This window comes from Lagopus muta, chromosome 1, assembly GCF_023343835.1.
Source record: "Lagopus muta isolate bLagMut1 chromosome 1, bLagMut1 primary, whole genome shotgun sequence".
NCBI classification, from domain to species: domain Eukaryota; kingdom Metazoa; phylum Chordata; class Aves; order Galliformes; family Phasianidae; genus Lagopus; species Lagopus muta.
Window position 1 is genome coordinate 111,446,359 of NC_064433.1, and position 23,420 is coordinate 111,469,778.

Genomic DNA, 23,420 nt, shown 5'->3' on the forward strand with positions numbered 1-23,420 from the left:
GTCTGGTAGGATATCCCTAAGCTCCAGATAGAGGACCTACAAGCCCAACCTAGGCTGCCATTTGGCTCAGTCTCTTTCCCCAACCTGCTGTATACCTTCCAAGAGCTCTGTAGCACACAACAGGACGTCCAGAATTCCCATATCGTGAGCAGACCCCATTGTGCCATTGACTAACAGGCTGTAGAGCCAGAAAGGAATCCCACAGATTCCCTTTGGTGGGAAACTGCAGCTGGCTTCCTATGAAGAAGGCAGGGATTGCTTCAGGCCTGCTATGATCCTTGTAGTGAGAATGGAGCTAACCATAGCACTTGCACTGTTGCTTGACTCTTTGAAGTTCAGAGTCAGTGAGTCCTCCAATCCCCTGCAAGTCCTGCTCCACTGTTGGCTGGGACTGCTAGGCAAGAACATGTGCTCAGCAACCAGCCACCTCTGAACCCAGCACCAACCATAATGCACATAGGTGTGGTGTCTTCAGGCACCCCATCATCCCTGTGCTGACTGGTAGCATGCTTCAAAGGAGCAAAGCAGACAGAGCTGACTCACTTCCAGACCAGAGGCAGACTAGCTGAATCTGAATGACTAGCTTGATCTGAATGTACATCAGAAAGTTCAGAGGAGGCTAGTTATGCACAGATGGGTGCCGGAAAAATTGTTCACAGATGTGCTCTGATCAACCTCCAAAGATCCATTCTGGGGTAAAGGCTGAGTGATGCAGATACCCGCTAAGTAGGAGTGCAAAGCAGACACCAGGTCTACATGCTTTCAACAAAGATTTGGACATTTTGTTCTTTCTTGTTGCCAACATACTGGGAACAGCTGCCCAATGTTTTTCTCTCCAGACCAATTGATTGGTCTGTCTGAGCACCCACAGATCAAATATTACATTATTTTTTTTCCAACTTGGAGGTTGATCTAGAAGAACAGCAAGGCTTTCTGTCTTTCTGGTAAATTCTAAGCCTAGAAAAATTTCAGATAGATCCTATGACAAAGTGCTCTCTGTCCAATGCCTTGTGCCACTTCTGTGGAGGTCTGCAAGGCCACCAGACTTCAGGAAATGCTCTTCTTTGGAGGACAGCCACACATTATGAATTGCATCATGGTCCAGGCTTCTACCTCTGCTAACCTAATGCACCTAAACCTCTTGAGTGTTTCAGGAGCCACCTATGAATTCTCTGATACTCCTACAACCTACAGCAGAAGAGGCAGTTGGGAAAGGAGGAGGGTGAAGCCAAGGACTTACATAAACAGGAAGGAAGCTGGATTCCCACAGAAGGAATATTGGACAAATATCTTAGCAGAATTTGTCTCAGATACAGCTTTGGTATTAGGCAGTGGTCTCCCAAACTAAAAAATTATTGCTGTTACGAAACATGCAGCACCACGTCCCTGCTACCATGTTTTTCAATGTATTCACAAAAAGCAAGCTTAGTGAACTCTGTGAAAATCAGAAATTTAATACTATTGTGTAGTCCAAAATTTTCTCCAGTCACTGGGATGCACTATCCATCACTTTGTTGGGAGTCTGGTGGTACCTTCTTCATTCATCTAGTATCCTCAGCTTTTCTGCCAGCACAGTGGGCTCTTCCAGTCCACCTTCTATATTTCTCTTCAGTAACAGAATCACAGAATCACTAAGATTGGAAATGACCTCTAAGACCACTCAGTCCAACCAGCAGCCCATCACACCATGCCCACTCCCCATGTCCCTCAGTGCCACATTCACAAGATTCTGGAACATCTCCAGGGATGGTGACTCCACCACCTCCCTAGGCAGCCTGTGCCACTGCCTCACTGCTCTTTTATTTCCTAACATTCAACCTGAACCTCCTCTGGTGCAATCTGAGGACATTTCCTCTCATTCTACTGCTGTTAACAGGGAAAATTTCAATACTGAATTTCAGTATTTAAAAGTGTGAGCATATATGTTTTGGAGAGACAGTTCCAGGACAAATCATAGAAGGCACTGACTGTTATTAGTTCACTGAGTTTACCACTTTTCCTCTCTGCTCCCTTATATAAACAGCAACACTTTACCTTCTCTTTCATATTGGAACATGAGTACTCTCATTTCTAAACAATAAATTATTTAAAGTTTCTCTACAGTCAGCATTTTCTCTAATGACAAAATATAGTTTTCTCTCAAAATTGTTCCTTTGGCCTGTGCTCCTGAGCTCCAACTCCTAAATGAAAATGAACGAATGGAATTCAACGGATCGTGGAGTTGAATTTTACTACAAGAATTAGACCAACAGATACATGATTTTTACATCTGGAAAAATATGGGTTTTTGCTTTTTTAATATCAGTTGCATAATGGTATGTGATTAACTATTCTATTTCTATGCTGGGCTGAGATACATTTTTGAAATTTTTTAAGGTGGAAAAACAGATGAACTAGATGATCTTAGTGGTCTTTTCCAACCTTAGTGATTCAATGATTCTATGAAAATATAGGGGACTAAAATGTAACAACTGGTGACATATACAACAAATTAGAACACATACCAGAATATGAGGGTTAAAAAGTCATGCTACTTAGAGAAGCACTGAATGAATATTGATGCTGTGCTACAGACACAAACTTTGCTGATGGGCTCAGAGTCCAATAATGCAAATTCTCAGATTGCAGTGGTAACAACTTCTTCAACAGATAGACTTCCATGTAAAAGGAATAAATGTCAAGGAGACAGATTTGGGTTTCTGTTTATTTTTTAAAAGCTATGAGAACATGTTTCCACAGAAGCTGTGTGAGTTTCATTGTCATGCAGGCTTTTCCAGCTATTGCTGCTTGGCCACCCTGCCAGTGCTGATCAACACTGAATGGATGTTCAATATTTAAAGGAAAAAAAGAACCACTTTACTCCGAAATTTGAAATAACAACTTTCCTTCTCTTCTCTTTTGTAAAATTAAAATATTGCTGTTTGCTTTTCCCAGCTAATGCTGTCTGAAACACATTGTTTCTACCCAGCAGGCCAAATACAGCCTTGTGTAAGTGACCAAATCAGAAGTTGCGGAGACTAGCGTCAGGGCAGGTAAGACTGTACTGGGCAAGGGATCTGAAGTGAAAAAGGCCAACAAAAAAGGTCTTTTTAAGGCAGTGGTCATCACCTGCTGCCAGCATGTCATACAGGCGTGTACACAGCAGGGGCAAGGACAAGTGAAGCAAAAGACGAAGGATGAGAACAAGAGGGATGAAAGAGAGTGTGAGCATCAGGCAGAGATGATCTGGAAGTGTACTGCTAGAGAGGCAGCTGGCCTCAACCTGCTGTCTGAGAAAGGCCAAGGATGAAGGAGGCACAGAGAAATTACACGGAGGCAGGCAAAAACAGAATGCGTCATCTGATGTGGAGAAAGATGGGCTCTGCAGGGCTAATTCTTTGTCTGCAAATACAAGGAAATGGAAACATGCTCTGAAGGGGGATGCAAAACAAAACAAAACAAAACAAAAAACCCCAAAAAACAACAACTGTGTCAGATGTGAACACCTGTTGCATAGCTGCATTTTCACTCCCCTCTCTTCCAATCCTCCACCTCTCCTCCCCACCAGCATTTTACCTTCAAGGCGCTGCAGCAGCAGGGGGATCTCAGCAGCCCACTTGGCCCCCACAGCTCTGTGGATCTTGCTGTGGAGGTTTTGCAGGAGCAGCAAGGCAGCGGCTTGGAGTTCGCTGCCTGCAGAAGGGCTCCCTGCCACCACCTGAGCGAGAGCAAGGAGAAACAGGGTCACTTCTGCTGCAAGAGAAGCGGCTTCCCCCAGGAGGAAAGCAGCTTGGCTCTGCCCTGATGGGCAAGGAGCAGCCACCAGCTTTGCCCATGACACTGCAAGCTAGGAAGAGAACGGCATCCCCAGGAGTGAGGCAGGTGCTGGCATGCTCGGCCATGCTGCTTCCTCCTCAGGGCTTGTGGCACCGGCCTCAGGAGCATCTACTTACCAGCAGACGTGCCAGCAGTGTCTGGGCAGTCAGCAGTGGGCCTGCGAGGAGAAAGAAGTGCTGAGTAAGACTCCAAGACACTCTGTGCCCTGCCACGTGCACCTCTGCTCTCCCTTCTGGGTGCTAACATGGGTCAGCAGAGCTCACGGGGGAGCTTCTGCTCCTACCTTGAAACATGGAGCTGAGGAAGTGGGGATCCAGATCTTCCATGTCCCGCACCGTCAGCTCCCCTCTCTTGGCCAGGGCTTGGACGCAGCGGGAGACCGGGATCAGCATGCCGGTGTACTGGGCTGGCACCACGTACAGCAGCAGCCTTGGCCACAGGAGCTGTAGGGAACGAGGCAGTTGAGCATGTCAGCATTCCTGCCTCCACTCAGAGATAGAGAGGACTCTGAATTTCCGAGTCTTGTGTCCTTCAGAGCACGCTGGAGGACAGACCTGAGGTGTTGGAAGGGGACGAGGAACACGTGGTGCAAAGGCAAGGAGTGGCAGCAGGGCAGAGTGTGACTTACTTTGGAGATCCCTCTCGCAGAGACATCCAGTGACCCCAGGATGTCCATACACAGCTCTTGGAGAGCTCCTTCTTCCTGGGCTTCCTGGGCAGAAAGGTCTCCGGCTGCCTGCACAGTGGTGTTGAAACACCAGTTACTCTCAGTTCTCAGGAGTCTCTTGGGAGGCTCAGGTGTGGCCCCACCGGTGCTTTTTTGCCAGCCTATGAGCTGCACAGGTCCTCCAAAGGAAGATGCTGCCCACTGTCCTTACCCTTCTTCCTGTGGTGCGGCTGAACTCCCTGAAGATGTGCCCCACCACATCCCAGGCTGAGCAGCTCCAGGTGTTAGTGCTGAGCAGATCCTCAATGAAGTGCAGCACGGCCCTCCTCACCTGCCAGAAGTCAATTGTGGGTGTGATTTTCCTGCTCAGAAGGCAAAGGGAAGCCACCTGCTCATCAGGTGCCCTTTGGGTATGAGCAGAGATGACAAAAGCAGAGGAGAAGAGGTGAGGGCCAGGCCTTAGCACCAGGCTGTGCACTTTCCATGCACAGCACAGGGACCCGACCGCTCCACTCTGCCTGCTCTCCTGACAGGAGCCATCGTGACCATGTGGTCGATGCCCCAGCACATCCCTGGTCACCCCAGGCCCTGCCGTATTGGCAGCAGCATCACCACCCCGACAGTGCTTTCCTTTCCCCAAACAGCTCACCCGGGTCCTGGGGTCACTGCACACACGCTGCACAGCCTCTGTAATCTGTGGCAGCTTCTCTGTCATCGCAGGCTCTGCAAGAGATGCACAGAAGCATGCGTGGAGGCACAACTCAGATGGCAAAAGGGATCCCTGGAAGTCCCAACCCGTGGTACTGACCATCAGAGCGAGCCAGAGAACTGAGCAGACCCAGGGCTGCCACGCATCCAGCCTCCCACTCATCGCCCAGCTGCGACTGCAGAAACAGGACCGTTTCCTCTGGGCAGATTCGGGCTGCAGGAAGGAAATCCCGTGCTGTGTTAGTGAGCAATTTGTGCCCATTTGTGAGGTGAGAGAGAGATGTATTGGCCAGAGCACCGGCAAGCATCGCCAGAGCTCCTCTCCTTACCCTGCAGCAGGATGCAGCGGGTCAGCTCTGCTCTGTCAGCCTCACTGTGCTGCTTGACGTCATCAGAGAGCTGTGGGAACAAAGTCCATTTGAGAAAATCATCAGCATTGAGGACAGAAAGGACACTGTGCTGCCAGCTCCTGTCTCCCTTGACACTTTCAGGAAGAGGACACGCAGACAAAACACAGCCCACCCCACACCATCCTGGAGGGCTCTGGAGCAGCCACAGATATGCAGGAGCTAAGGCTGAGCAGCCATCAGAGGCTCAGAGCTTTGCAATCCTCCTAAGGCTTAGCCAAGAGCGAAACTGCTGTGCACACCAGGATAGGTTCCCCTTACCTGATAGAACACGGCACTGGTGATGACCAGAAACTTGTCCTTACGGATGACAGACTGAACTCCCTGTAAGGCCTCCAGGAACATAATAAGGCTCTGCAAGAGACCAGGAAAGGAAGAAAGGGTTGAAGTCACATCTAGCCACTTGGGAGCAGAGGAACTGTTTGTCAGTGGTTTGTCTGCTGGGAGAAGCTCCCACACAGGCGTTCTTGTTTTTCCCCCCTCCCAGCAGCACCAAGAGAGTCTCTCTGCTCTCAACCGAGCCCTGTTTGGGCATCACTTGCAGGCATTTCCCTGCCAGCGGCCCTCTTCTTCCCCATCAGATGCAACTGGATGTCGTCCTCCCAGTTGTTAGCACAGAGCTCCTCCAGTACTCAGAGCCCCACAGTGGTGGTGGTGAAGCCTCCCATCCCCAGGAGATGGGCACCAGTGACTCTTGGCTCCCTCCTGGCTCCTGTCCAGGTTATTCCTTCCTTGACTGAAGAGCTCAGCAAGCCTCAGACTTCCCTTGAGCACCTGTTCCTTCTTTCTCCAAGGGCTCCCCACCTCCTCCCTGCAGCCCCCTGACCCCTTGTGGCACTTGCACGGGCCCCACGTCCACACCAAGCCCTGTGCAACATCTTACCTTGGCCACCCTGCAGGTGTCTTGCATCTCCTGACACGGGTGCACGAGCCAGAGGAGCCGCTCCCAGACGTGCTCTCGGGGCAGCTCCTCTTGCAGGAGGACAGTCATCATGGCAGTCACAGCCCCGAGAACGGCCTGTCTGTCCTGGAGAGGGATGGCAGAGGCCCGGCGTCAAAGGCTGAAGGTCTGCCCTTCCTACAGAGAGGGCTTTCTTTTTCCATTCCCCTTCCCCACACCCCTGTGCCCAGCAGCACATGGGCTCGCTCTCCCTGGGCAGGCAGGTTTTCCCCATACCCTCAACCCCAGCTCTCCCTGCCACATGACTTGCGACTGCTCACTGGCAGGGAGATCCAGCCCCAAGCACAGCCAGTTTGGGGCCCTTTGCAGAGCCCACCCTCTCTGGCTGCACCCTCTTGTCACCCCTCTGCTCTCAACCCTCTGGGCACAGACAGAGCTGCCAACATGGATGCCCCAGCTGCCATCCCAGGCTGGGAATGAAGCAGTGCTCACCTCTTCCTCCTTGCAGTCCTGCCAGTTGCTCACCACAAAGAAGAAGAGCTCATGAAGATTCTCATACATTTGTTCTTTCTCTGTGGCAGGCCAGGGGCTGTGCTTTTTGGAGGACAAGTGACTCTCGATTCCGTCCATCCATTGTTTCACAACTGAAAAAAAACAAAACAAAACAAAACAAAAAAGAATAATTATTAAAAAAAAAAAAGGGAGCCTGTGAGAGTCTGCAGCAAGGTGAGGTGCAAGGGCTGTGCCCAGCCCCCCTGCCCTGGGGCCGGCACTCACCAGCACAAGCAGTGCGCAGGGTCCGGCCGCTCCTCACCCGGCCCACCACACTGCACAGGCCGGCCAGCGTCAGCCACACAAAAGAGATGCACTGTGGAGCTGCAGAGAGGAAGGAGAAGGGCACGGTCAGAGCCTCAGCAGGGAGGGAGGAGGGGCTGCAGAGCCCTGCACTCCCCAGCTCTATGCAGATCATGCGCAAGGGGAGAGACCCCTCTCCCTAGTTGCTATAGATGTCAGGAGGCTGAGGGCACTCTACCACAGATGCTGAAGAGTTTGCTCAGGGTGACGAGCACAAACTCCTTGCACATCTCCCTGCACATCTCCCGTGTGGCCTTCAGGTGGCCCTGGAGCTCGGCCATCACCATGGAGAAGTGAGTCCGGGCCAGAGCCACCAGGACATTGCTGGCAGCCATTCTCACGCTGTCCGTCACGCCCTGAAAAAGAGTCACTGGTGACACACGGCACAGGAGGCTGCCCGAGCCTTCCCTTGGAAGGGCCAAGCCAGCGCCGTCTGCCAGCAGAACACCAGCATGGGCAGGCAGCTCCCTTTGCCTTCGGGAGTGACCCCTCACCTGGGCTGCTGTCAGGTCCTGGGACACCTCAGCCAGCAGCCGGTTCACCACTCCGCATGGTGGGCGGCTGTCCTCTTCCCCCAGGACGTGCTCCAGCTCGCAGTACGCCTGCTCTCGGTCACCCTGCGGACAGGGATAGGTCACGTTTTGCTTTGCCCTTGTTCCTGGGGAGCCGCCCGCTGCCACCCATCGCTATGCCTATGTGCTGCCTGGGCCTGGCACCCACGGGACCAGAACCAGGGCAAGGACCGATGGTTGGACGTCCCCAGCTCACCTCCTGGTCTTGCAGGCGCTGCAGCAGTAAAGTCACGGCACAGGTGGGGACAGGGCTTTCCACCCTGCCTCTCTCCCCGCGACGTATACAACTGGGCATGCAGCCCACACAGGCAAAGAGACCTGGAAGGAAAGAGCAGAGCAGCTGCCGCCAGTGTTGCTTGGAGCCAGGGCCGAGCATGCAGCCAGCTCTGGGAGGAACGCTCCTCCAGCCCCACAGCGCGGGGTGGGCTGCGCTGGCACATGCGTGGTTGGTGGGGAGAGGGGAGAGAGCCTTCCCCTTGCTGGGGTACTGGGGAAACCACTGTGGGCGGCTGCACTCAGCAGAGCAGGGACAGTGCTGCTGGCATGTGCTAAACAGGCATTGGAGTTGACACGTGCTCGGGCAGCACCACGGTGTCCAGAGAGGTGGAGGGACCTCACCTCGAAGGGCTCTCAGCTGCTCCATCACAGCAGGATGCCTCCAGACAGACACAACGCTCTCTCTGGGTTCACTTCCTGCGCGTCCCACAAGCGAACTGAGCCACCGCTCCCACTGCTGCCACAGGGGTGAAAGCGACAACAACTGTGACATCTGGCAAACTAGCAAGGAGTGTCACCTCACAGAGAATGACATGCCCCGGGCTGGGGACCAGAAAGTATGTTTTGCAACCCTCTGTGTCTTCCACCAGCAGTGTTCTTTAGTTTCTGCTTCCTTGAGATACTGTATCTCCATATTTTCTACTTTCCCAGCCTTTTTTCTGAGTCTTCTACCTCCATGACATGAGGGTACCCAAACACGAGGGTAAACCTTGAACAAACCAGAGAGGAATCACAGAATCACAGAATTGTAGGGATTGGAAGGGACCTCCAGAGATCATCGAGTCCAACCCCCAAAACAGAAAATAGAAACACAGAATCATTAAGGTTGGAAAAGAATTAAAAACCATCTAGTCCAACCATCAGCCCATCTCCACCATACTCACAGGCCACATCCCTCAGTGCCACATCCACACAGTTCTTGAATACCTCCAGGGACGGTGATTCCACTGCCCAGTGTGGCAAGCAGGAGAAGAAGCTCAGCTCCCTGTGCTAGAGCTCACCTAGAGCTGTCCCATGGCGGAATACTCGGCTACACTAGCAAGAGCCTCTGCTTTGTAAAGGTTCCCCTTACCATTCCTCCTCAACGGAATGCAGTTAACGCGTAGGCCTAAAGCAGGAGCGAACAAAAATGGCTCTGGAAGGAACAAAGCAAGTTACTCAATGCTGTGGAGAGATTCTGGTCTTTCTGTTTATATTAAATAGCCATGAGGTCCAGCAGTATTCACCTGCCTGCCTATCAGTCTTGCCAGACAAATACCATCACAGAACAAGAAATGCATACAGATCCAAGCTTATCAGGAGAAAATACACCTGCCATCATACTCAACCATGCAGGTTACGTTGGAAGAACTTGGTGTGAAAAAAGGGGCGCAGAATGGAGTGTGAGCTACCCCATGCTAAGCACTGCTGAAAAACTGAACTCACACAAGTGCCTACATATGGGCTTAGTGCTCAGAGTCTGGGTCCTGCTTGCTTGCTTTGAAACCTTTGCCACAAAGCATGATATTCAGCAAGACCCATTCCTATTTGCAAACATAGAGCACATCTTGGGATGTGCACTTCCCCTAGAAGGTCACATGGAGGGAAAATCCTAGCAAGTGAATTTTTCTCTGTCTGCAGACTCATGTAGGATTGTTCTTAAGAAGAGCATTAATTACACCTGGCCACTTCCTCAGCTGGAGCCAGTCAATACATCCATTGCTTTCATCAGCTGCACTGTCTGTGACAGCTAGGAATGATTTATTCTCTACAGCTAAAAACTTTATTTCTTACAAGTCCTGATATCTTGGAGGTAGCATGTTTGGAAACCTTGCCATGCTATGGCCATCTCCCTTCTTCAGCACTCCCACATCCTGCTTGTTTGAGTTAGCCAGTATTCTTAGTTTTGTTTCATTTTGTTCTTAGCTTCTAAAATCATTTCTGTAGAGTGGAGGGGCTTTTTCCTCCCAAGAAAACAACATTACTTAACATGTGTGAGATGCTTTGCATCTTTCAATCAAACCCAGTTAACTAATTAATCCTTGCAACATTCCTGAGAGAAAAGCAAGCATTATCTCATTTTTGCACGTGGGGAAACTAAGGCAGAAAGGTGAAGCAAATTGCTTAAGGCCAGTGAGAGATTTAGGCTCAGAAACACAGGAGTTTTCCAGCTCCTGGTGTTACATTCTGGCAAGCAGCACAAGTCTCCAATGGGTAAAACAGGCTGCAGGCATGACCTCCCCTGCAAGCAATAGTGTTGCTGTGAGGCATGCTCAGAGAAAGGGAGATATGGAGGAGGGACGAGTAGACAAACCCTGTCTCTTTCCTGGTTCAAGTCCTGGTCCCGTTCTAACTGTGCTCTGTTACTGCATGTGAGCTAGCTGCATAGAATGTACAGCAAGGGGAGCTGTAGGATGCAGCTGAAAGGAGTGGCAGCTGTGGCAAAGTAAGGCCTGTAATTGGGAAGCGAAATGAAGATACAGTCCTGCCTCTCCACCAAAGATCTACTGGAGACATGATGTACTGTGCCAGTCATACAGGGGAATAAATAAGAACATTTCTCTGTCTGTCCTAGGGTTCTTCCATCTCAAGGGAGGATGCAAACAACTTTTCTGGTAAATATTTTTTACCGGTACTGTGCTCATTCTGCTTATAACAGTTCCACTTGCTCCAGAATGACAATGAGCAGCTTTATCACAGCACTGGATAGGGAGCCAAGTTCTAGCACTGACAGCCGAGCACTGAGAGACACTGCTGTGGCTTCAGAGGAGCTGCCCGAGCTTTCTGCTGCTGCAGCTCTGCACTGAACCAGCCCCAAATATCTGCCTATGGACCAGCTGAGAGGGAAGTGAGAGCATCTGTGCAGCAAGCAGCAAGGAAACTTTGCTCTACCATCAGCCAACACTATCAAAGGCGTTCCTTAAGGGAAGACTGCTCCAGCACTTTGGTCTTTTTATTAATAACAAGCATTCCTACTTTTACTGAACAGGAGGACTGGTGACTGAGGAATTAACTCATCCCTCATCCCTCCAAACTGTCAAATCTTTCTTCTAGTTATGGAGTCCCTGTTTTAAAACAAAGCGAAAAGAGAACCAAAAATATGGCAAGTGAGTGCCAATAATTTTTATCTCTGCACTGGGGTAAATTGTGCCAAGCATTTTGTGAGAGAAGGACAACAGAGGACAATCCATCAGTGCAGCATACATCAACGTATTAAAAAAAATGCAAGTAGTGGGGAAAGCTTTTAATTTGAATGATATCGGTGCCCACAAGCACGACAATAATTAAAGGTCTGCCAGCACAGCTATTATACATTCTGGTTTAGTGCATTTAATATCTCAGCTGCTTCAAATCAGATCAGCCTGATGGCTGGCAAGCGTGTTTCCACTCTGGATGCAAATCAAAGTCGCACACACCGTTCTGAAGCCTCGCTTCAAGAGTGGGACTTTTTTGCATAGGACAGGACAGACTGTCCTTCGTCCTTGTTGTGCAGCTCTGTGCTGCTGGTATGCTTCCACCTGTCAGGAAAGAGGAGAATGAATGATTCTCCTTAGGGTTAGACATTAGAGACATTATGCCCTACTCGAGAGTCCTTCTCCTGCTCTTCATAACTTCCTTTCTGTCCTTTCCTGGACACATATATACTCTGTGGCATGGCACGAATGCACCTTTCCTTTTGAGTCATCATGAGGGCAAGCAAAGGGATGCAGTCCTTCCTTCCCCTTCAGTCCTGTGCTGGTAGCTGGCAGAACACCTTGGGCTGCGCTGCATTCAGATCATCCTTGATAAGCTTGTTGTGAGGCTGCAGCCATCTCTGACAGGGGAGGGTGAGCAAACAAGAGTTTCCATCTTCTGGTGCTTCTATTCCCACAGAACTGTGGGACCTCCTTGGGAAACTATGCGGCATTTCTTGGTACAGAAACAAGGTGGACTGAAATAAATGATCACTTCCGCAAATAGTAATTTACAGCTCTATGAAAAAGAAGCCAACAACTTGTTTTATTTTAATTTTGAGGAGGTGAGGAGGAAGCAAGAGACTAGCATGCTATGTGACTAGCGTTACTATGAACACTTAGCTTTCATGTCTCCCACTTCCTTCATGCTCTGCCTTCCCTTTCAGACCATAACCTTATGAGGGCAGGAGCTGTCTCTCATAGGTGTTTACACAGATCTAAGCACAACAACCCTCTTTGGATCCTCCCAGTCTACTGCTGTGCAATTGGTGGTGATGTTCTTGGCCAATGTTTCAACCCATATGACACTGAAAGTGCCCCTGAGATCAGAGACAGCACATGCTGAGACCTGGGGAAAGTTAAGGAGCAGAGCAGTTAGGTAGTTGGAGGGCAGCAGTTAGATCACTGGATCTGACATCACCCAGCAAAAGTATGACCTTGTCAGAATTAAAAAGTGAAGGGTTCAAGGGAGTCTGATGGGGAACAGGAGAGAGGGAGGGAGGTCATATGAGGGAATCGATAGACAAACAAATACAAGGATTAAAAAAAATCTGATGGTGGTTTTCTTTGCCAGTTTAGCATCTGCTTTTGTACCAATTCAGTCTTTTGGGAATTACATTTGAAAAATTTTTCCCCCCTAAGAGACATGGTAAATGACTGTGCATGCACTTCTAGGCTATTGTGAAGGCAAGATGAATTATGAAAGCATTTGAAAAAAAAGTTTCATTGTATATTTGCAGTGGACTAGGGAATGGATGTATCACAGGTTCACGTAAGGCAGAAATCCCTCTTTGGTGGTGAAATGTCTCTCCTGCTGTACTAGTTTGGTCACACAGCAAACCCTTGTTTTGAGGGTGCTCTCTCACGTCTTCACTGCTCCTCAGGAAGCTGTGATTTCATTGAGCAGCCTTTCAGTGGGAGACATTAATAAGGGCTCTGTCTGTCTCTTTTCATGCGCACTGTGGGGGCTGATTAAAGCTTTTCACACTCTGTCAAATGGTTCAAAAGTTATCAGGAGCAGGTATCTACCTTGGCAGTTTAGTGCGCTGAAATGGTATTTTTATGGTGTAAGTTCTCCTTGCCTCCTGACTTGGAGTCTTGCAGTTGCATTCAGGCATCAGTCTGATCACGGCAGTGACCATCTCTGAGCCATTTCCCTCTTAGCACCACTGCAGTGGATTACACCAATATGTGTACACAGCATCTGAAATCACACCATCCTTGTCTCCAAAACAAACAGGACTAAAAGCAACCCTAGCCCTGGTCGAGTGCTGTTGGCTAGATTCTGTTGTTAGCTAATGAACAGCACGAAACGGCATCAGTTTTAGTGACTACGCTGTTAATTTTAATAAGAGTTTTGTTTTATGCTGATCTCTGTAATGATTAGTTTAAATATTGCTGCCTGCTATTAATTGGTACTGCGCCGTCTGCCTGGCTGCACGCTGCCAATGCACTGTGCTGCGGCTGCTCCCAGCAGCAAGCTCTGCCAAGCAGAGCCCACGTGCAGGCAGGCTCGTGCAAAGAGCTGCGGTCTGACAGGAAATCAGAGCAAGCACGCTTCCATTTCTGTTGTGCCCTCACCCTCAGGGTGTTATTACCAAAACATGGGCAGTGTGTCTGGTTATACCTGTTCTCCAGTGCTGTAGTGCACTGGCCCATGCTACCTGCTCTTTTTCATTCCTTCCTTGCTTAGCTGCAGAATTTGGTACACTGGGGGTGCCCTGAGCCTTCCTTCCTAGAGGCCTGCTCCTTTTCCACCACATGCTGCTCTCATCATTCCAGCTCTGATGTAAGCTGCTCCTTGGCTGCAGGAGTGCACCAGATTGCTAGTTAATGTATGGGGAGAGTCAAGCACACAGCTTGATTTATGGAAAAGCATCCAAAGCCAGTGCCTGGATGCCTGGATCAGAGCACGTGGAAGCGGCTGTCTAGTAAAAAACTTCAAACACAGGGAGTAAACCGGACACCAAGTTAGCCCACCAGCAGGTTGATGCTAGATGGAAAAACGTCACATCATCCTTTATCTACCCTCCAGCAAGGGTTTTGTCAGGGTGCTACCCTGTCACACTGGTGACTTATCTGCCTGTTCATGCCAATGGTTTTGGAGGCTACCGGAGCAAAGAAGAGATGCAGGATATGATGTGAAGTTAACATCAGGTCCCATCATCTCTTGCCCTAGCCAGGAAAGCCTGCAAGCAGGAGTGGGGCCACACAATCTATTCAATGTTTTTGCAACGTCTGAGCCCACAGCAGCGACATGGCCACAGTCCCTCATAGTCCCTCACAATCTCAGAAACATCACTGAGGCTCTCAGGGCAAATAGAAGTACCAGGGAGCTCCAAAACCTCCCCCAGCACAGTGCTTGTAGCTGTGGGTTCAGGCAGGGTGCTGAGAGGCCTTGGCTCAGGCTGTGTGTTGGGAGGGCTGAGGAGAAGCTGGAGCGTAAAGCAGATGGCATGGGAGGGGATTTGTCCCAAAAGGAGGGAACTGGAGAGGCATGTATCAGAGCAGCCTGAGAGGGGATCACAGCAGCAAGAGCAATAATGCAGATTTTTTGCTCCAGAATAAAAAGAGGGAGTTAGATTGACGTGCAGATATTGCTGCTGGCAGATAGATTTTCCAGGGAGTTTCCAGCAGCACTATTAATAAATAACTTTTTATTGCATACTTTCCATTTCAGAACCATTCCTGTTCTCACTGCTTTTTTTTTCCCTTTTTTCTTTTTTTCCCCCTTTTTCTTTTTAATTTAAAGGAGCACTGCCCCCAGAGTCTTTTGGTGCACCTGTCTTTCTAATGCATAAATTTACCCAACTCTTCTGCAGGTCACCAGCATAACTTGGGGGTAACTTCCGTGTCTTTCAGCATTTGGACATTGCATTTGTTTGCACCCAGCATTGCAGAAAGGCCACAAGAGGAAACTCCAGGGATGGGAAGAAAGCATAATCTGCTGGTTGCTAGGTGTGGTGTGCAGACTTCTGTATGCCCCTTAGGCGTAAAACAGAACAGCCCCCAGGCCAGGCCAGGCCCATTCCTGCTTGGTCTGTCTCCCCACAGAACATCAAAGTTCCCAAACAGCTTCCAGCTCTCCAGGATAAAAGAGGTGGCAGATGCACGTGTGTATCTTTGAAACAGCGTACCTTTGTCCTTCCAGTTAGCTTTCTCTCCTGGGGTTGCTGAAAGCCAAATTTGCTCTCTAGAAACAGCAGGATGTGAATGGAGTGATGCAGCCAGAGACTCTGCTCTTTGGAAATGTCTGGGGAGCTGCAAAATAGCAAAGCTAAACACAATAAATCTTACCTGAATGCCCGCATTAAAATCACATTGGGGCAGCCCATTTGTGAATTACATGCTTGTGATCAGAGAGTAACTTCCATTATTTTTAATGTAATGGCAAAGCCAATAGGCAGCACAGCAGATGAATGGGAAATTGATCATCTCTTCTGGACAGATCCCACTATATTATGAAATCTATGTACATGACCTAGATACTACAGTGATGAATGTTTTGGAGATGTTTATACGTTAGATTAGACTCACGTTGTTTAGGACACAGCAGCTGAATTCTGGAGCCGAGCCTTTGGAGTTTATGACTTGCACTGAGTTTTCTGACTAGCACAGTTCATTCTGTTTTTTAATGGATTTTGCTCCAACAAATATCTACAAATGCTAGCAGCTTTAAAAGCTCACAGATAAAGATTTTTCTTAAGTCCTTTTTTTCCTTTTTTTTAAAGGTCACTATACACAAAAGATTCCAATAATTAAGATCACCTTCCTATCAAAGTCATATTCCAATATTTGATAGACAAGCTAAGGTACTACAAGTACTGCCTCTTCATGCCTAGACCTATGCAATCTACTCTTCTCTCTCCTAGTTTGAAAAAACACTCCTGGTTTGTTTTTTTGCAGATCAGGAACAATCTTATACTGAAGCCCAGACCACACTCTCCAGGCCATCCTTCACTCAAGTGTACCCAAGGTTGGAATGGTGTTTGCTACCTTCCTGGGGACATCTTGCAACTTTTCTCCCACTGGACCTAAATACAGAAGTCCTCCCTGCATGTCTCATTGAATGTTTCCACCCAACAAGGATGTCTTTTTCCCAGATGAAGCTGGGAATATGAGGCAGGTGAGTAGTCATCCTCTGAGGACTTACCACGGTTGTATCTTTCCATCAGAGTGAAGCATTCTCATACCTCAAGCTGGCTTTATTCTCTCATAGAGACAGGCAGGTCTGCTAATACATCTTGGCTGTAGATTTTAAAGCCTTGTTCATCTCCCATCCCAAGTGTGGCTTAATCTTTACTGGGAAATGAGTGTCTTTCTTTTGCATCCAACTCTCCCGTAAGAAGTCAGCTCTCCTGTTTTAATAACGTCTTCCCACCACCGAAGATGAAGGGCTGAGTATTGCTGCTCTTTGGACTCAGAGGCTGCCATGCTCGAGGCTCAGTGCAGTGCATCCTGCCCTGCCAAATGCAGGCAGAGTGCTTGGCGTGAGTTGCTCTGTGCTTTCCAAGAAGCCACATGTACTCTGGGCAGTGGTAAGAGAGTAACCAAAGCACAGGGCTTGAACTACAAAAAAAAAAAAAAAAGAGGAATAAATGTTCTTCTGCCTGGGATGAGGAAGCAGAATCATATCAGCAAATTCATCCAGCCTTTAAAGAAATGCGCTTCGATGTACAGCAGTGGCTGCTTTATCTGGTTCATGAGATGCTTACACCATGTTGAGACCCACCTCTCAGGTTTAGATGAACTGCCAAGACCCTTGGGGGAATACTTGTGTTAAAGCAGTATAGAAGTCTAATCCTCAAATTCCTGACATTTTGATAGATCATGGCACCATTACAATGCAGATTAAAAAGCATTTGTTACCTTTATTGTTTGTTTTATAGGCTAGATTAATGCCTCTATGTCAGTTATTTCGCCAAACTGAATCATGGGTTCAAAACTCCAAAACGTGCATGTGAAAAATGTTCAGTAGAGGATTTGCTATCTAAGATTAAGCTCTATGCTCTCAGCTGGGGTTAATTTAGGACCATTAATAATGTGTGGGTTGGACATAAGTTTTCAGGCACATATTATTTTATTACCTGATCACATAATTAAAATGTCACTTATCAAGGGACAAATTTTAATGAAGTTAAAAGCACCTTGATGACATATTATTATTTGACCTGTTATATAGGAGGATTATTTCTTGCCTGTTACTGATTGAGTTCCTTTAATAGCATGAAAATAACTGGTTTTCAATTAGCTTTTTCTTTGGAGAAGGGGCAAAACCTTCTTCATCCTTCTTATTACCTCCAGGACCCCTGCTAGCTGAGTTACGCTGAGAAGACCCTCCGCTTTTACACTGAGCTCATCAGCTTGCTCAGCTGCTAAGGAAAGGGTAAACGTTAGTCTGCAATACAACGTGAGAAAAAAGGGTCAGGAGGAAAGGCTATAATTACAATGATATCCACTGAAGGTCTCTCAAGTGGAACCGTGTTCAGCTGAGGCTGAGTGACCGAGGAGGCAAAAGAAAAGCATAGATTTTGAGCGACAACAAGGAGGGTGACAGGTTTATCAAGTATGTAAATGCTGCTGGCAAGAGAGTGATCTGGCATGGGGTACAGTGCTCTGTGGAAGCTCCAGGGATGCACTAGCAAAGCACCATTTTACTAGGAGAGGCTTCCTGTTTCCTCAAGATGGTAATAAGAAGTCATGGACTTCTGTGAAATCTAGCTGTTGATTCCATGGGCCAAAACAATCACGGCACCTTGCTGCAGCAAACTTATGAGTGTCTGATTTTGAACTGGAAAATGCTGCAGCCTTCCATTCACAGGCAGGACTTTGAGCTGAATTGTGTATCTGGTCTCTTCATCCATGGTTTCCTGCTGGAGAACATTTACTCCCTCAAAAATTCACTACTAATTTATGGGTTGTTAATGATACCCAGAGTCTTGCTGGTTGAGAGAGAAGGATGCAACTGTCCCTTTGGATTCCCAGGAGGTCCTTGAATGGCTGTGACGAGCACCAGCAATAGGACTTAGATAAAAAGAGAAGTTGCTAACTTTGTCCCAGTGAATTACAGATACAATTTCCTTGAAAGATGAAAGGATTGTTCAACTGATGGGGAATACAAAGCGACTCTCCTCAGATTGAACTGAATCATCTTCGCCCATTTCAACTCCATTGTTCCGTTTCTTAACAGCATGTGATAGAGTCCTAATGTTTCTTGCATTAAGTTACTCTGAAACCCATGACACAAGTGACACAGATGCTCGTTTATATGAGCTTTATGTGCACTGAGAGCCTATTCCCTGAAAGTGTTTAGATGCATAAAAATGCAGAAATACACCCAGAGACATTTTTCTTAACTGCCCAAGGTTACAAATGCTCCTGGACTATCATTTCCAATACATTAAAATCAAATCGTCATTACGATTCTGACCACAGTTGCTCTCAAAATGGACTGTACCACTTTATAGGAAAGTTTCTGTGATATTTCATTCTTCTTACGCATTATTGGGTAAGTCTGGATTTTGGCTCATGTCAAATCTCAAGATTCCTATAGAATAGGAATATAAAGAACATGAAGTCCTCCAAACTGTTGGGCTAGGAGAAAAATGTTTCTCCTAGAAGATTACCTCAGAGACCGATTCCTTAGGATATAAAGAATCTATGTTTATGGATAGGAACTAATTTACCTTTAATAACTTGAATATTTTTTATTTTATAATGACCAGGAGCTTTTACCAGAAGTTAGCAGCTAGCTCAACCACCATCTGGCCATGTCCCTCAGTGCCACATCCACACAGTTCTTGAACACCTCCAGGGACGGTGATTCCACCACCTCCCTGGTCAGCCTGTGCCACTGCCTCACTGCCCTTTCCAGGGAGAAATTGTATCCAACCTGAACCTCTCCTGGCACAACTTGAGGCTATTCCCTCTCATTCTATCCCTGTTACCTGGGAGAAGAGGCTGACTCCCACCTCACCACATCCTCCTTTCAGGTGGTTGTAGAGAGCAGTAAGGTCTCCCCTGAGCCTCCTCTTCTCCAGTCTGAACAATCAAGCAGACTGAACGGTTCCCTCAGCCGCCCTCCATAAGACTTGTGTTCACAGTGTCAATGCCCTTCTCTGCATACGATCCGGCGCCCCGGTGTTCTTCTTGCAGAAGGGTCCAAAACTGAACACAGTAAGTCTGTGTAGGATGGTGGAGAAATTCATTGTTCCTGCCGTTTCAACAGAAGTTTAGCAAGTGCAACCCCCTCTGGTGCCTTATCTCCTGCAGGCAGAAGAGAAGCATTCTGCTGGATGCAGCACTGACTTCCAGGAATGAAAGCTTGGTGCTGCCAGGGCTGGCCCTGCTGGTTCCAGCAGCCTGCAGAAGTCAGTGTGACATATGGCATGCTGCCCAGTGTGGGTTGCACCGCCTCGCACACCCACAGCACAGGAACACAGAGCTGCAGGGCTGCAGCACGTGGAAGCATCAGGCTCTCTGCATGTCTGAACATACAGCAAAAGGCAGAGCACAACTGCAGCGAGAGCCACGATAAATTGCAGGCATTAGCAAGGACGAATTCTGGAAGCCAAAGTACCCCGAACAACATGTGACATCCTTTTTAGTCTTATTTGGAATTAAAATATCCTCTTTCTTTTTTTTTTTTTCTTCTTTTTTTCTTTTTTATTTTTTAAATTCCTCCCAATGGAAAGCATGCTCCATTGTTGGTTAAATAGCATATATTTCTATAATGGCCTTTTAATGCAGAGCTGTTTTTCTTTAGGGCCTTGAATGTATGCAAATGAAAACGGAGGGGAGAGCTGAAGTATAAAGGCAGCACGAGGAGAAAGGAGGGGGTGAACAACTGCAAAGATCAGCTGCGAGGCTGAAGCTTAGGCTTCTGGGGGGGAGTGTGGGTTGTGTGTGCCTGCATCTCGTCCTGTGTGACTCTAACCACCTTACAGCAGCAGCCCTATAGAAGTCAGAGCATGCGAAGGAAACAACCTCTGCTGAGATAAGTGATACAAATCAGAGAGAACGTTTCCATCCCCTCGACTGTGATGCCATCAGACGCAGAAAGTGCTGTTTAAATATGAATGGCATCCTGTTTATGTGTGTATTAACAACATGTATACCAAGAAAGGCCAGCCGACATGCAAATATTGCTCTGCACACCAGCCTGATCCACTGAGGCTGGCTAGAAAAATAGCGTCGGGTCACAAATTGGTAACAATAAGTACAGCCGATGCCAATAATGAGATAAAATCCATATGCATGTGCGAGGGGTGTAAAACTTGGGCTCTGAGACAGGCGCCTCGCAGTGCCTGATGGTAGCAGCTCCCATGTCCCCAGTGTGACAGGCTCTCTGCTGCTCCCAGCTCCTCAGCCAGGTGTCCACTGTGAGTGGCAGCCTTGCTGCACATGCTAAGCTTTAAGCAAACACTGTGATTGTGCTGACATCCCCTTAAAATGCAAAAATGCCATGGAAATGTAGAAAAGGGAAATGGGTTGGTCCTGCCTGACCAATGGAGGCATTAGGGTTGCACAGTTGTGTCAGCACATACGATTTATGGAAGAGCTCTAGGAGGCAGAAATCCCAGTACAGAAGTTTACAGGTTTAAGTATTTTATGATTTCTATTAGGTTATCACTGGAAGGGTCATGGAGGATCACCAACACGTTTCTGTGTGCAGGCTGTGCTTTTCCCCATTTAGCTGCTGTTCCTAGCCATGCTGGAAATTCTGACTAGGTCGACTTCACACGAGCCACCAGCTGTCCAAAAAGTTACTCATGTACATTCATTCAGAGAAAGCCCTGAGGTTTGCCTACAGAGGGTTTTCACCAGCATTTGCACAAGGGACGTCTCTGCATTTGCCAAAGTGGTGATGGAAAACACAGCCCTGCAAGTGCTCATGTGGAGGTGTCTGTAGCAAAGCATGCAGAAGAACTTTTCCTTCCCCTAATTGCCTTTACTGTTTTTGCCATAGAATGAGTAGAATGTGATCTCCAGTGAACGTATTCAGCAGGGGATTTCTTCCTGTTGTGCATCTTATAATTCTCACCTCCTCCCCAACTGCTATGTATGACTGGTCCTACATATTCACGTCATGTGTCTGCTGAAGTTCATCCAGCCTTCAGAAAACACTATGAAAAAGGTCACTGGACCACTCCTGTAAAAGTGAGACAGGCGTCATGCTTTTCAGTTCAACCTAGAATCATTACCCAGCAGAAAGCACTTTGTGTGGAATTTCTCTGAAGAACTGCCTGAAGTCACTCATCGTTGGAGCATGAGTAATCTCAGGCAGCAGCAAGCCCAACAGGTTACAAAGGATGCAAACACCAGCAATGCTTTTAATTAATCTTTGAGTGAGTATTTGATTTCTGTACAAAGGGCCATATCCCAACTGCAGTAAGGAATCTTCTGGGTTTTGCACTGATCTTTTTGCTGTAACTTTTATTGTTTCTCTCTGGAACTTTAAGGTACTGGAAATTATTATTATTTCTTGTTCCTTTGCAGTGTTGCCTTACTGCCCTGCATTGAGAAAACTTCCAAATTGTGCGTATCATCTGAGAGCAGAATTAATAATGACGTGATCTAATGCTGACAAAAACATCATCAGGCTCTGATGGGTGGTAGAATATGGAGGGCCTGATGTGTTAACAGCCTCACTTTCCTCCATTAATGTTTCTCAATCTGAACTCTGAAGGATTTGACTGAGCTGCTGTGAATTCAAGCAAAATGTCCATGCAGTGGAATGGAAGCTTTGCTTAAGCAAGAACTGCAGGATCAAGTGCCTGAAGTTCTGCAGGCCAGTGTTATCTGTGAGGTACAGCAATGTCCACCTATAGCAAGGACCAGAGAAGTAATGGCCTCAAGCTGGGCAGAGGAGGTTCAGGTTGATATTAGAAACAATTTCTTCTCAGAAAGAGCAGTGAGGCAGTGGCACAGGCTGCCCAGGGAGGTGGTGGAGTCACCATCCCTGGAGGTGTTGAAGAACCATGTGGATGTGGCATTGAGGGACGTGGGCAGTGGGCACGGTGTGATGGGCTGCTGGTTGGGCTAAGTGACCTTAGTGGCTTTTGCCAAACTTAATGATTCTGTGATTCTAGAAGATCCTGTCACGTAAAGAGGGACAGCAGGGCATGCGTAGGGTTGACATCACAGAGGTGTGTGAGGGCAGAGTTCAAACTAATTACCAGACCCTGCTTAGCCTCAAGCAAGGCAAAATGTGCTCAGTCAAGTCCTTCTTACTGCTGTCATCATACTAAGAAACGGCTTGGCTTCTAAAATTTAAAGTAATTAACATACAACATACACTGGTATAATTTCACTCTTCATGGAACTGCTACATGAAATACTGCATCTAATTGGCCCTTTGAAAATTGGCATTATACATTCACGTCTAGGCTGTAATCAAGCCATATCTTCTGGTAACATGTTATGACTTTAAAAGCTCAATCCAATTGTCAAATACATGTCAAACATGCTGTGATTAGGAAACAAAAGGTATTTATTTACTTTCACCTGAGCATCTCCACTTCCTCTAATGCCTGTGCTGTGTGCTGAAGAAACGCAAACTAAAGTACAAATGTAACCCCTCAAATTTTAGGGTTTAAAAATGTTTTCAGGTGGCTTCAATCTTTTGTATAGCAATCTGTATTCAGTCCTTGGGTTTCTAGTGTGACAAGAGCCACGGAGGTGGCAACAGCCACATCTGTGGTGTACTGCCCCTCAAGTATCAGCCTGGGACCCACACATGGTCTGGTGCCTTGCCACCCTGCTCTGCCCTGTCTGGCTGCTGAGCTCTGCCCCAGAACAATTCCTTCATTATCCAAACATGGGATGCTATTATTGGGATGGGAACGTGGCAGTGTTAGCTTTATTTTTTCATTAAATTCAACAGACACGACTCAAAAGGTACATTCAGAGCCAACAAGGGCATTACCATTTTGTAGACAATTTTCTTATCATTGCCTTAAAAGTAGGAGGAGATCCATTATAGGACTGTAGTTTAAAACTGTGCCAGCAGAAGAATGTAGACATTATCCAAAATTAACAAGTCTCACCCCTATTTCTCCCACAGGTTAGATGGTATAATTTTCTTTTCTTCTCCAGCATGTCTTGGCAACACCTTTTATCAAGTCTGCTGCTGAGGAAACTCCTGAAACATTTTGTTGTTATTGAACTGGATTAGAGAGGCAATTATCGAAGCACAATTAGCACAGTTAGCAGGTCTGGGGAATATGGTGCACTTTTATTGGACTGCTGGGAGCCACTGCTTTTTTTTTCCCTGCTCCGAGGACC

The 23,420-nt window shown here is 47.6% G+C and overlaps 1 protein-coding gene across 1 annotated transcript in view; it reads right to left on the reverse strand.

The window, feature by feature from the left end:
• Positions 1-2,205: 2,205 nt before the first annotated feature.
• Positions 2,206-23,420, reverse strand: part of LOC125696824 (maestro heat-like repeat-containing protein family member 2B) — a 44,870-nt gene continuing 23,655 nt past the window's right edge. Inside the window, exons 3-17 of the mRNA XM_048953031.1 lie at positions 7,849-7,971; positions 7,533-7,710; positions 7,277-7,375; positions 6,992-7,143; positions 6,482-6,625; positions 5,860-5,952; positions 5,521-5,590; positions 5,292-5,405; positions 5,133-5,206; positions 4,695-4,814; positions 4,445-4,552; positions 4,100-4,259; positions 3,933-3,973; positions 3,556-3,697; positions 2,206-2,231 (exon numbers count right to left, since the gene is read on the reverse strand). Coding sequence (XP_048808988.1) covers positions 2,206-2,231; positions 3,556-3,697; positions 3,933-3,973; positions 4,100-4,259; positions 4,445-4,552; positions 4,695-4,814; positions 5,133-5,206; positions 5,292-5,405; positions 5,521-5,590; positions 5,860-5,952; positions 6,482-6,625; positions 6,992-7,143; positions 7,277-7,375; positions 7,533-7,710; positions 7,849-7,971 — 1,644 coding nt within the window. The remainder of the gene's footprint in view (positions 2,232-3,555; positions 3,698-3,932; positions 3,974-4,099; positions 4,260-4,444; positions 4,553-4,694; positions 4,815-5,132; positions 5,207-5,291; positions 5,406-5,520; positions 5,591-5,859; positions 5,953-6,481; positions 6,626-6,991; positions 7,144-7,276; positions 7,376-7,532; positions 7,711-7,848; positions 7,972-23,420) is intronic.